The following is a 12,901-nucleotide window of genomic DNA, read 5'->3' on the forward strand; positions in this document are numbered from 1 at the left end:
GCTTTCTCCGGACCTGCGGGTAGTTTTACTGGTCGGGAGGAAAAACTATAGCGTTTACTTTTCAGAAAGGAACAGGGTTCTTGCAAGTAATCATCATAACAGCTAATTATTTTGTGCCTCTTGATTCTGAGCCTTGCGCATGGATTCGTGCTAATCTAAAAAACAACAACACAGGGCAAGGACTTCCCAGAAAGCCGGAAGCAGAGAGGTGGGTGGAGGCCAAGTTTCACCCGAGGAGGAGGTGGCCTTGCTGCTGCGTCTGGGTCTGGAGCGGGAGACCTTGATTTGCAAGCACCCCGTACAGAAGCGCCTGGACTGTTTGTGTGCATCTCCCCTGCCTGGTGATGTGAGCCCCCAAGATACGAGGGCAGTGGTTAGCAAGAATTGAGCTTCGCAGAACTGGAGACCCTGCCTAGGGGTCTTGGAGGCCAGGGGAAGATACGCTGAGATAAGCTGCATCTATCTGTTCCTACCCACCAATTTGAGAACGTACCAAAATCTTTGAGTGCACAGACACAAGTGTGCATTCACGTGTGCATGGCATGTTCTTTCCCTGACAGTTCATAACTCACCAGGAAGCACTGCAGGCAGGTCTGCCATCCTCTCTTACAGATGAAGACACAAAGCGTAGAACTAGGTCATGGCTGAGTTGGTACCCAAGCCTTAACAATAACTAGTACTTCTCTAGCAGTTAGTATGCACTTTAAAGATATTAACTTATTTAATTTTCGTAACAGCCCTATGAGGTGGATACTATTATTCTCTCTATTTTCCAGGTGAGGAAATAGAGGCAGAGAGAGATGAAGTAACTCATCAAACATCACAGAGCAGGTAAGTGGAAGAGCTGAGATGAGAAATTAAAAATTTAAAATGGAAAAGGATATTCTTGATATACCAAAAAAGAATAATCATTCAAATTTTCTCTTGCTTCTTCTGCACAGATCCAATTTTAGGTTCTGAATAAAATAAAAGGATTGATAGGAATCCTAAGGGGAACTGACAGTGCTATTTATCTAGTGTAAAGTTGGGCAAACGATCCTGAAATATAAGCTGCTTTACTGCAGACAGGAGAGGTGGGCTACCTAGGGTGCTGTCACTGAATAGGTTTCTTTCTGCCCTGAATGAACCCCACCCACAGCCTGCCCTCCTCCAGGCCCCTTCACACCGGCCACACAATGACCCAAACTTTCAGGGAAGGAGGAGAATTACGAATAAATGTGGAGAAGGTCACCAACATTCCTTAAACACCACGAAGTTCATGGTAACAGGAGCCACCATTTGCTGAGTGTTTACTGTGTGCCAGCTACTACTGTAGATAACTTACAGGTGTCAGTTGATTTAGTCCTCATGGCAACCTCATGAGGAATTAAAATCCCCGTTCTACATAGGAGGAAACTAAGACTCAGAACAGTTTATTCACTTGCACGTGACCACCCAACCAGTAAAGTGCTGAATCGGCGATTTCATTTCCAGATCCTTTTATGAATGGTAGATTCTCAAGTATGTTATCTCCCTATGAAAAAAAATGACATTTGAAAGTAAATTTCACATACTTGTTTTTTGGTGAGAGAAAGGAAGGACCTACCTGCCTCTCGACTTTCACAAACTTCCCCATCATGCTCTGGTCTTCAGCTTCGGATGTGGGTGGTCTGGCCACATACGGTTCATTCCTAGGAAAGAGCCCATATTGCTGTAAGATCGTGACGGCTACTTTTGCCTTGCAAGGTCCTTTCAGCTAGGTGGGCTGTGGCCCCCGGAACTATCCTTCTGTGTTCAGGCTGACGTGGTCTGGAAGAGGCCACGCAACTCTGGAGGCAAATGGGCATCAGGAAAGGCCAGCATTTTCCTGTCTTCAACAGGGACATCTCATGCTTACCGTGTTTACTGCAGGGAAGTGTGAAGTTTAGCCAGTGGACCGCCAGGGAAGTCCTGAAGCTGAATATTAAGCTGCTCTTAGGAAGCTTTGTGTCAAGGTTAGTAACTGTGCCCAGAGTGTTTGATTCCTTTAAATCATGTTCCTTGGCCTTTCCGTCTCAGACGACTGGTTGAGGATGGAGTGGGGGAGGGGTTGTCTCATCTCTGAAATTCTACACAGCGGGGACCAATATTCCAATATTTCATCTGTTTCATTTAGTTAAGACTGGGAAACAGATGTGAAATCTGGAAAATGATGCAAAAGATGCTATTCGTAGGTAACAGGATGGAGACGTGTGCTGCATTTGCTCCTTGGCCAGGCACAGTTCATATCTGCCTAAATTCCAGTTAGTTTCAATATTGCTCTACGTAGAAGAGACCTTTCAGGGCACCTAGCTATTGCTTGAAACCATTCATGTCTGGCACTTTCTAGGCAGTTGGTTTTTCTCTCTAGGCTACTGACTCCTGCTAAGACCCTGGCCTGTCTTGGGCTGAGCAATCTTGAATTAAAGCACATGTCAAACACTGGTGGCCTGTGTGCTGAGTCCAGGCCCACCGGTGTTCTCCTTGGCTTGCACAGGGTTCTAAACATTTAAGCCATCTCAGAAATGGGGAGTTGTACGTGAAATCTGGATATGCAGCTTTTCTTGAGAAATCAGACTCTCTGGAAACAGAGGATCTTCATTGGTAAAATTAGCAACAGCAGAACAAAGTAACGATTACCTCCTTGGGATGGGGCACGTTCACCCCTTGCTATTCTATCCCCAGGACTGAGGCCAAAGCTTAGATGCTGTGTATTATCCTCCTTACGTTCTCCCTTCTTTGATAATAAGGAGCCTTACTATGATAAGGTGCGTAACATTTCTTATGCCTGCCTCCCTTCACTCATGTTACCTGCCTTGAAGACATTGGGGAATAAAGAAGTGTACACTTCTTTCACAGTGGACTTTCTAAAGCAGGCATCCCCAACGCCCGGGCCACGGACCGCTACTGTTAGGAACCGGGCCGCACAGCAGGAGGTGAGTGGTGGGTTACAGCCGCTCCCCGTCGCTCGCGTTACCGCCTGAGCGCCGTCTCCTGTCAGTCTTACAGTGAGTTGTATAATTATTTCATTATATATTACAATGTAATAATAATAGAAATAAAGTGCACAATAAATGTAATGTGTTTGAATCGTCCCGAAACCATCCCCCCCACAACCCCCAGTCCGTGGAAAAGTTGTCTGTCTTCCATGAAACCGGTCCCTGGTGCCAAAAAGGTTGGGGACCGCTGTTCTAAAGGACGGCTCCTTGTTCGTGAGGACCTAACAAAGGACAATTCTCAAACATTTTTTGAGGGACAGCGGAGCTGCTCTGTTGAAGGACACAGCTCTGCCTGTTACAGTGTTGTCAGGGACCTGACATCTGATTTCCTTCTTGGGCTCTGTGGGTGATGATGCAGGAAAAGCCGAGATAGCTGACCAGGAGTGCCTTGGGCTCTGCCAGCATGACGTATTCTTTCGGTTCCAATAAAGCTCATAAGTCTCCTCTTATCTTATAACTAGGAAACCATTAGTTTCATTTTCAATAGCCATAAAAAGCAGTGTCACCTACAGGGTCTGGGTGGAGGGGCTGCAAGTCTTTTGTACAGAAACCTCTCAGATGGCCACAGGCCGGAATAGGCTTCAGACTCTTTCTCTTCATCTGGTTTAGGGGAATGGCAACCTCACCCCACCGTGAAGGAGCCCAGCTGAGGTTTGGGGAATGCTCTGTGGGCTTTGGCACCACACAGCCTGTCAGCCCATGACCATAGGCCCCACCTGGGAGATTGCTGGGATGGGTAGGTGAATGCTTTCTGAGACTTCTTATGTTTTGGAGTAGACGGAGGTCCAGGGGTGAAAATCATATCTATTCTGAAAGAGAGCACACAAAGAGAGGGGATTAAATTAAAAACAGCTTTACATGACAAGAGAAGAAAGCAATTCATTCTCTTCCTTCTGTAGTCAGCTGTGGGTTTGGAATATAAAGGAGAAGAGAAACAAGAGAGAGGAAGGGGGAAAGGGAAAGGAAGAAGTGACGAGAGAGAGAGAGAGAGAGACAGAGAGAGAGAGACAGAGGGACAGAAAGAGAGTAAGAATTTATAATCTCAATGTATCATTATCTTTTTTCGGTCCAGGGGTACCGGGAGCATCTCTCTATCCCAGGGGAGAGAGGCAGCCAAACCACTGAGACAGGGTGACAGTTGTGTCTTGTTATTTCTTACAGGAAATGTCATGTGTGCTACAGCCTATCTGGTCTTCCAGCTCTTTTATTCCACCCAAAACACCTAGTTAGGGAGTTTTTCCTCCTAAACCCTAGCATCTGTTTTCAGCTGTGCTCTCTTTTCTCTGCTGCTTTGCAGGCTTCTCCGACCATTAGAGGGATGATCCAACACTGGCTCCCACACCCACTGGCTCCCACACCTTGCTTCCATTTCTGCTCAAGCCACTAGCTCCCTATCTGCACCACCCTGAGCACAACAGGAGACAAACGCCCCCCCACCCCCTCCCCTCATCAAGTTGCAGGGCTAGGGCAGGGGCAGGGTGTGGGAGCAGCCTTGAAGGCTTGTCACAGGCCTAGGACCGCTAAGACCACGTACCCGGAAGAAGCCACGCCTCACTCTGTCTCTCTGCAAACCCAACCGCTCCTCCAGTGACCCCACCATGTACTAAATCACCCTTCCTTTCTCTCTGGCCTCCTGCAGTATCAGCATGGCTGGGGGTATGTGATTAGCCCACTTAGGCAGTCAACCTCCCGCTAAGACTCAGAAACTCCTGTGCCTGATAAATACCAAACATGATGACTGTGCAAAGGTCCACTCAATGCACAGTAAGAGGGGCTGATATTTTTGGAGGCCGGTATGTCCTAGACATCATGTTCCCTCCTTCCATCTCTCAGAGAGACATATTGCCTAAATAACAGCACGTTAGGCTCAGAACTTGTTCACACATCCTTTTGCTCGGCGGCATTGAGCACCGATTGTGCGCCCGCCACTGTGCTGGGCCGTCACAGTTGGTATTCCATTTATGGATAAAGGAAGGTCACAAATAAGCATTCTTCCAACCCAGCAGCATCGTTAATGGTCAACTCATTCAACATGATGGTCCTATTAACTCTGCAGGACAACCCAATGGTGAAATATTGAGATGAGAAAACTGATGTCCAGAGAGGACCTGACTCATGTCAATCTGAAATCTCACACAGGTCTGAGAATGAGCCTCAGGGCTTTGGCTTCCTGATGTCAGTTCTATGACTTGACATCAAAGTGTCCTTTAGTTGTTTTAAATGATTTTCTTTTTAAAAGGATATTTTTACAATTCATTGAAGATTTGATAAATATAAAAAGTAGAAAAAAAATCACACATGGACTCATCACATCAGTAGAGCTATGGTAACCCCTTGGGGGAAGTCTTATTTCTTTTCTTTAGGCTCCTGTAAGGGAGAGTGTGTATGTGTTGTGTATATTTCTGAATAAACGTTATGTGTGTACATTTTTGTAATCATAGTATATAAATAACACAGTTAATATCATCACAAGATCTAGGTAGACTATATATAAATATAATCATACGTATGTCCATATAAGTATCTAAGTGTACTATAAGTAATCATATTATGCATATATATATTCACCAATCACATAAATTTTTATCTCACTATATACATTTTTTTTTTTTTTTTTTGCGGTATGCGGGCCTCTCACTGCTGTGGCCTCTCCCGTTGCGGAGCAACAGGCTCCAGACGCGCAGTCTCAGCGGCCATGGCTCACGGGCCCAGCCGCTCCGCGGCACGCGGGATCCTCCCGGACTGGGGCACGAACCTGCGTCCCCTGCATCGGCAGGCGGACTCTCAACCACTGCGCCACCAGGGAAGCCCACTATATACATTTTTAACATGTCATTTGATGGCTGCATATCTTTTTAATGAGAGCAGGTACCATTATTTTCTTTTTTCTTTTTTTTTTTTTTGTGGGCATCTCACTGTTGTGGCCTCTCCCGTTGCGGAGCACAGGCTCCGGACGCGCAGGCTCAGTGGCCATGGCTCACAGGCCCAGCTGCTCCGCGGCATGTGGGATCTTCCCGGACCGGGGCACGAACCCGTGTTCCCTGCATCGGCAGGCGGACTCTCAACCACTGTGCCACCAGGGAAGCCCCCATTATTTTCTTAATCACTATTTATAGATTTGAGGCAGTGTGGTATCTTACAGAGAATGGGAGTTTTGTAACCAGTTGGATCTGGTTTGACTTCCAGCTCTGCCACCTACTAGCTGGGTAGTTTTGGGCAAATCCATCGTCCTATGAGCTTCAGTTTCATCACTGGTAAAATGGCAGCTATAATGCAATACTTAGGGGGTTATAAGGGATTAGAGACATAAATGTAGAGCACCAGGTGCCTAACAAAAATGGAGGCAATTACTGGGAATTGGGAATCAATGCTGTTTCCATATTTTCACTAGTATAAATAACACTTGATGAACTTTTAATTGGGTGAAAATTTCTATTTAGAATTAGTCAACTGGACTCATTTTAGGTAATCCCAATTTTGTTGGCAACATCCAAAGCAGCACAGTCAGGGGCCAGTGGCACAGATGCCTTTCTTCTCCCTGAGGCCTAATCAGGGTGTTGATCTTGGCCGTGTCAATGTCATAGAAATTCTTCCCAGCCTGTCTGATCTGGTGTTGGTTGGCCTTGACATCCATGTTTGATGAATATGTTTGTTCCTAAAATTTCTCCCCTGCACTGTGGATTACTGAATGCCTTTCACCCTCAGCACTAAGGTCTACCTGGCTCTGTCTAATTCCTTAGCAGTCAGGAGAGCACCATCCTTCCAGGAGTGCTGTCTTACCTCGTCTGAAGGTACTTTATCCTGGAAAGCATGTCAAGATGTCCGGCGGAATACTGCTCAATCACATCCTTCACGTCATAAGGCCTCAAAGTCTCCTTGAATTTTTTTTTATAGAGACGGAATTGTAGAATTCTGCAAGGCAAAGTAGAGACATTTTTACATCAGGAGTGGAGAGTAAAGGAAATTATGATACAAGATGAGCAAACTCTGGGGCGGGGGAGGATAAAAGATCCAAAGAGAAACAACTTGATGAGAAGTTTCAACTCTTGGTCCTGGTTCTACCTCTTGGAAACACACTGAATGAGGCTGGCTGGTGTCTCTCCTTCATGACTACCTCCTTTTACTCGTTTGAATAATAAATTCATAGTAACAATAAGAGCTAACATTTATTTCACATTCATTACATGCCAGACACTGAGCTAAGTGCATTTTTAACAATTTGCTAATAGATCAATTCACAGATGATGCAACTGTGGCCGAGAGAGCTCCAGCATCTTCCCAGGGCCATCTAGCTCATAACGTCAGAGTTTCCTTCAAACCCAGGTTTGTACGCGGACAAGGCTGACGGTCCTAATCCTGTGTCACTCTGCTTTCTGTTTGAGGACAGCTGACATATCTCTTCCTCAATAGCCTCCTTAGTCTTTTGGCTTACGAGCTCCCGGAAGAGAAAAGCTAGCTTCTGTTCCCCGAGTTTTCTCAGGTTCTCAATTAAGTGGGGGCACCCAGAACTTGGAGATGCTGAACCCTCACCTCCATCTTCCTGGGAACCAATAAAGTCATCCTAGGTGATTAATGCTCCTTGAAATTCCCATCACGAGGTCAACTCTTGCTGAACATAGTGTCAGTTAAAACCTTTAATCATAGGCCAGGTAGGAAACACAGCTTCCCAGGTCCTCCCAGCTCATACTTGCACAGGTCTTTTGTTTTTTGGCTGCATCGGGTCTTAGCTGTGGCACGCAGGATCTTTGCTGAGGCAACAGGTTTCTCTCTAGTTGTGGCGTTCGGGTTTTCTCTTCTAGTTGTGGCATTCGGGTTTCTCTCTAGTTGTGGTGTTTGGGTTTTCTCTTTCTCTTCTCTTCTCGCTCGAGCTCAGTAGCATGTGGGATCTTAGTTCCCTGACCAGGGATTGAACCTGAGTCCCCTGCACTGTAAGGAGGATTCTTTACCACTGGACCACCAGGGAAGCCCCATGTACAGGTCTTTTTTATGGTGCATTCAAGGCTCATTTTGTTTGTCATAGCCCATGGCGTCAGCCCCTAAACACTATTTTTGCCTATTGACTGTATATCCAACTCGCCATCCTTTCCAATTTTATGTCATTTTCTAAGCCTGCCCTTTACCTAGCTCCATCTAAGGTAGGTATCAGGAACTATGGCTTGCAGGCCAAATCTGGCCCACTGCCTGTTTTTGAAAGTAAAGTTATGTTGGAACACAGTCCCAGTCGTTCATTTATAGACTGTTTACAGTTGATTTTGCACTACAGAATCAAAGTTGAATACAGCAGAGACCTACGGATCATAAATCCTGACATATTTACTACCTGGCTCTTTACAGAAGAAGTTTGCCAGCCCCTGAACTAAGGCATCAATGACAATGCTAAAAAGGATGGGGCAGAAGCCAGACCATGAAGCATCCCGGCAGAGACCTCCCTCGAGCTTGACACAGGTTCATTCATTGGTTTTCTTTGAATAAGACCATTCAACCAGTTACGAATCCAGGTAGTTGTGTTTTTATCCAGCCTCATTTCTGGGACATTGTACAGGATGGGATCACGAGGAACCAGGTCAGCGGCTTTGCTGAGGGTCACATATTATAAACTATTGTGCTCCCTGATCTACTGGACTGGGAATCTTCTGAAAATATCACGACTAGTTCTCAGAGACTCTGACTTAGTTTCCAGAATTCACTGCCACTATGGCAGAGTGCGTATAAGCCCATATCCTGGTCAAAGTTTCCTTGAAGTAGTAGCATATTTTTATTTTCTTGTGGAATTCAAAACAAAACAGAAATAGCCAGGGTGAATTACAGTCTTGTCTGAAGCAGACAAAAAAATCCTATCCGTGATTATCTTGTTGAAAATGCTAATTAAAAAAGAACTAGATGGATGAAGACAGACGGAAGAAAAGCTATTTTGAGTGAGAAGCCTTATAAAAGAAAACTCCATGTCAATACACCCCTGCCTCCCCAACATCCTTTAAAATAAATGGTGGCCAAAGCCAGACAAGAGGGTGACAGTCAGGAACCTGTCAGGGGCCCGTGGAAGCATTTTTATAAAACGGAGAGCAAGGGTCTCCCAGGATGACCTGCTAATGCAGCCGCTCCCTTAGAACTGACATAGTCTCTGGACTTGACTCAGGGGTTACTTGAGGGATCTTCTGCCCACCTTCCCAAAGCCCAAGAGCACTTTACAAAACCGCACCCTGTGGAGCTGAGCTGGGGCCTCGGGAGGCCCACAGGCAGGGAGGAAGGGGCGTTACCTGACGGCTCGGATGGCGGCCTTCAGGGTGGGGATCATGTCTTCGATGAGGAAGTCATTCCCGTAGCCCCTGTCCTCCGCTGTGGGGTCGGCCGTCCCGGCATCTGGGAGGGAAGGAGACACATATCAAGGGCAGGCCACAGTACTCGGAAAGGCTCGGGGACCTGGTTCGGTCAGAGCCATCCAAACTCAGCCTCCTGCATCTCCATTCCCATTTCAGAAACCCCGATGCGTCCTCCAGTTGTGACGTCATTCCGTCGTTCCGACCCTCTCCTCATCTCCCTTCCGTTATCCAGATGTCTGAGTCAGAGGTGCCTGTAGGTCAGGACTGTTGCTGGGGGAGAAGGCTAGGGTGGAGGTGATGTGAATTCCAGGGTTCCGGAGTGGCCCTTTGGAGGCAGCAAAGGGACACACGTGGGTGTTTATCAGACAGACCCGGGTTTGGATTCTTGCTCTGTCAGTCATTATCCTTGTGATCTTGACTTGGGGGGTGGTCACTTTCTGAGCCCTACTCGTCCTCCCTTTTCGTAAGTGAAAGGGGCACACAGATGTGTTGCTCCTGCAGCCCCCATGGGGCACTTCTCCAACACCTCTTCCCACCCCTGGGGGTGCTGAGTTCCCCAGGTGTCCAGATCACTCTGCACCTGGCCCCCCTCCATCCGTCAAGGTGACCTCCATGGCAATGCACTCATCAGGGCCCCCCTTAGGATCCATGGCGGTATGTCCCAAGGCTCCCTGGAGGGGATGTGCAGACACATGTGGTGACCCTGGCCCAGGAGAACAGCTAACGTGGGCCCTCTGCTCTTGGAGTGAGTGCAGGGACCTATCACAGCCCAGGGGCTGAGGATAAGACAAGTGAGACGCTGATGCAGGGCAGCAGGAAAGGGCTACTTTGTAGACTGCAGGGTTCTTCCACAGGGAAGGGAGGGAGGGAGGGAGGGGAGGAAGGAAGAGGGTGGGAGGAGGTGACGGGGAGGAGACAGGGTGAGGAAGAGGAAGGGCGTTACCTTCAGAGCTCTGCCAGAAAGCGTATGCTTTCATGCGGAAGGCGGTGCGGAAACGCTCTTTATTGTTTGAGCCAACAGGCTTTGGTTCTTTAGAAGGACTTTCTTCTATGGCATCTACATTCAGAGGGGTAAATAGCTTTCCTTTAGTATTGCTACCACGAGGATTAGAAAGGCGAACCCGATCCAAGAGACCCAGCTTTTGGCTACAAAATAAGCAAAAGTGAACAATTTTCCTCCTTGAGTGCAGGCTTTCGTAATTTCCCGTCCCTCTCCATCAAGACGCACACATCCTCTTCCACGCGGGAGTGGGACTCGCGCCTCCAGTGCTCAATCTGATTGAGCGGCTTGGAATGGGACAGGGCTTGGTTCAGATCCTAGCTCTCTGCAACCGACTAGCTATTACACCTCAGGCGCGTTTCCCTGAGTTTCAGTTTCTTCATATGCTTAAGTGCAGCGTAAATGAGATCCAGGATATAAAATGCCAGCCTGTAGCAGCAGGCAGCAAAGAAGCTTCATTCCTCCTCCACTCCCATCTCCTCTGCATCAATAACTTCCCTTGTACCACTCCGTGGTGCCCAGATAGTGACTCACAGAGGCAAAGCTTTATCAAGTGTTCCTTGAACAGAACTGAATGACATAAAGCAAGTACCCTAACCTGCTGTCCACAGACACCCCGCCATGGACAGAACTTTGGGGGAGGTCCATGAGCTTGAATGGGAAAAACACTGCATTTTTAATTTACTAATTGGATTTTAATTCACTAATCTCAAACTGAAAATTAGCATGTCTTTCAATTATGAATGCATGAATAAACCCCAGTAATATCCTCAATGCCCCAGCCATGTCCTGTGACTTTCCACAACAGAAATCACAGGTCATTTTATATCCTGTTATCTCCAGGTATTGCCATGCTCGTCACTGCTTTGAAATTATGGTAGTATTCAACCTGCCACTACATCATGCCATTAGATTCAACACAAAGAAGCACGTATACGACTGCATCTCAAAAGTTTAAATATTTTGGTAATTACATTTCAACATTATCAGTTTCTTTTGTAACTGTCTGCCTTTTATTTATGGATTCAAAGTTGTTATTCTAAGAAAGGGTCCCTGGACTTCATTGTACTGCCAAAAGTCTTCTTGGCACAAAAAACAGTTAATGAGTCCAACAGAAAGTTGCTCTGGTACAGAAACCATCTAGGTGTCCTCGGGCAAACCTGTGACCTTAACCAGACTCAGATACCTCACCTTTAAAATAGGGATAAGCACGTCCCACTTCACTCGGTTGCAGTGGGATCATGCCTGTCAAGGATTTGGCATGGAGCCTGGGATACAGTCGGTGCTCTATAAATGGTAGTTTCTCCCTCTGTTTCTTAGCCTCTGCCCCTCACCTGAGTGGGCACAGGAGGGAAGTCCTTTTGTGTGGTACAGACCAGAGAGACCCATAGTGCTTGTTTCACACATCAATACACTCAGCTCAGCTGCGTTCTCTCCATCACCCACACGGGGCTTGGTACCCAGCAGGTGTGCATGTACTTGTGGGAGAAATGAGTGAACAAATGAATATGACTATGGGTGGTCAAGTCAGCTTCGCGTCAGCCTGAGATAACTGAGTGTTTCTACAGTCTGCGTCTGGTTATAAGAGCCAGAAGCTGCTGCCATCTCTGTGGCTTGGGGTGGTGAGGAGGTCCTGGCGGTGGAGCTGCAGAGGTGGGAGCATCTCGTGCCGAGCAGGTGCCTTACGCTCTCTGAGCACCGGGTCCTCATCGGTTAAGTGGGCCTAACAACACTTTGCTTAGGAGAGATTTGGGGAGCATGACATATGATGATGTCTGTAATGCTTCTTGTCTTCAGCCTGGCATAGAGAAGCCACTAAGAAGTATTTGATTAATGAATGAACGAACAAGTGGATGAGTAATTGTTACACCTGACTCCTTCTGGACTGTTCTCTCTCGCCCGGCATTGTTACATGAATACATGTACATGCCCAGAGTAGATTCAGAGAAATGCCAGTACTCAGATGACGCCATCTTTCCTGAGCTGGTCAAAGTTTTCAGAGTGGTTTCCTGACCAGTACTAGGTAAATGACTAATGAGAATAAATCAGGGTCCAGGGGCTCAAAATACTAAACAAGGCAGGATGTCAACTGAACACGCAGAGAAGGCTTTCCTAGCCATGAGCTAAGGGAAAAGGGGACTTGAGGTCAGTCACTTCTCAGGCCCTCTGCTTCCTGGCCCCTGCCTACCTGTCTTGCTATACCGCCAAGCGGATCCATCATTCCATCAGTACCAAGCCCCTTGCCCATCCCCACGTCCCCTCCTGCATGCCTTGGTGCACTCAGCCATGCCTTCCTTGCCTTCTCAGTTGACCTGATTCCCATCTTCCCTTTAAAACTGCCCAAGGGTCCCCTCTTGGAAACTGAGTTCTCCCCATCTGTTCCAAAGACAGGCTGTGTTTTTCTCCGTCTCTGTGTCTGGTACACAGGGTAGAGGCTGTACACTCCCACACCCGCCCGCCCCACTCGACTGTGTAGTCCTGGCAAAGAAAGTCCTGCCTGGTTCTCTCTGAACCCACCCCACAGCCTTGCTCAGCACAGCCTGATGGTCAGGACTCTGGGGCAAAACTGGCCTGAGGGGACACGT

At 47.3% G+C, this 12,901-nt stretch overlaps 2 protein-coding genes across 2 annotated transcripts in view; one reads left to right on the forward strand and one right to left on the reverse strand.

Moving 5' to 3' along the window:
- EFR3A (EFR3 homolog A) overlaps window positions 1–163 on the forward strand; it is a 180,270-nt gene extending 180,107 nt beyond the window's left edge. Inside the window, exon 30 of the transcript XR_003438377.1 lies at window positions 1–163. This exon is cut by the window's left edge and continues 153 nt beyond it. The gene's annotated coding sequence lies outside the window, so the exon portion shown is untranslated.
- Window positions 1–12,901, reverse strand: part of KCNQ3 (potassium voltage-gated channel subfamily Q member 3) — a 127,320-nt gene that overhangs the window by 1,024 nt on the left and 113,395 nt on the right. The window contains exons 10-14 of the mRNA XM_027132063.1: window positions 10,260–10,462; window positions 9,254–9,356; window positions 6,777–6,908; window positions 3,713–3,805; window positions 1,586–1,670 (exon numbers count right to left, since the gene is read on the reverse strand). Of these exons, the coding sequence (XP_026987864.1) occupies window positions 1,586–1,670; window positions 3,713–3,805; window positions 6,777–6,908; window positions 9,254–9,356; window positions 10,260–10,462 (616 nt within the window). The remainder of the gene's footprint in view (window positions 1–1,585; window positions 1,671–3,712; window positions 3,806–6,776; window positions 6,909–9,253; window positions 9,357–10,259; window positions 10,463–12,901) is intronic.

Source organism: Aethalodelphis obliquidens, unplaced genomic scaffold, assembly GCF_003676395.1.
Source record: "Aethalodelphis obliquidens isolate GAN/ISIS:26980383/991018 unplaced genomic scaffold, ASM367639v1 scaffold41, whole genome shotgun sequence".
Taxonomy (NCBI): Eukaryota; Metazoa; Chordata; class Mammalia; order Artiodactyla; family Delphinidae; genus Aethalodelphis; species Aethalodelphis obliquidens.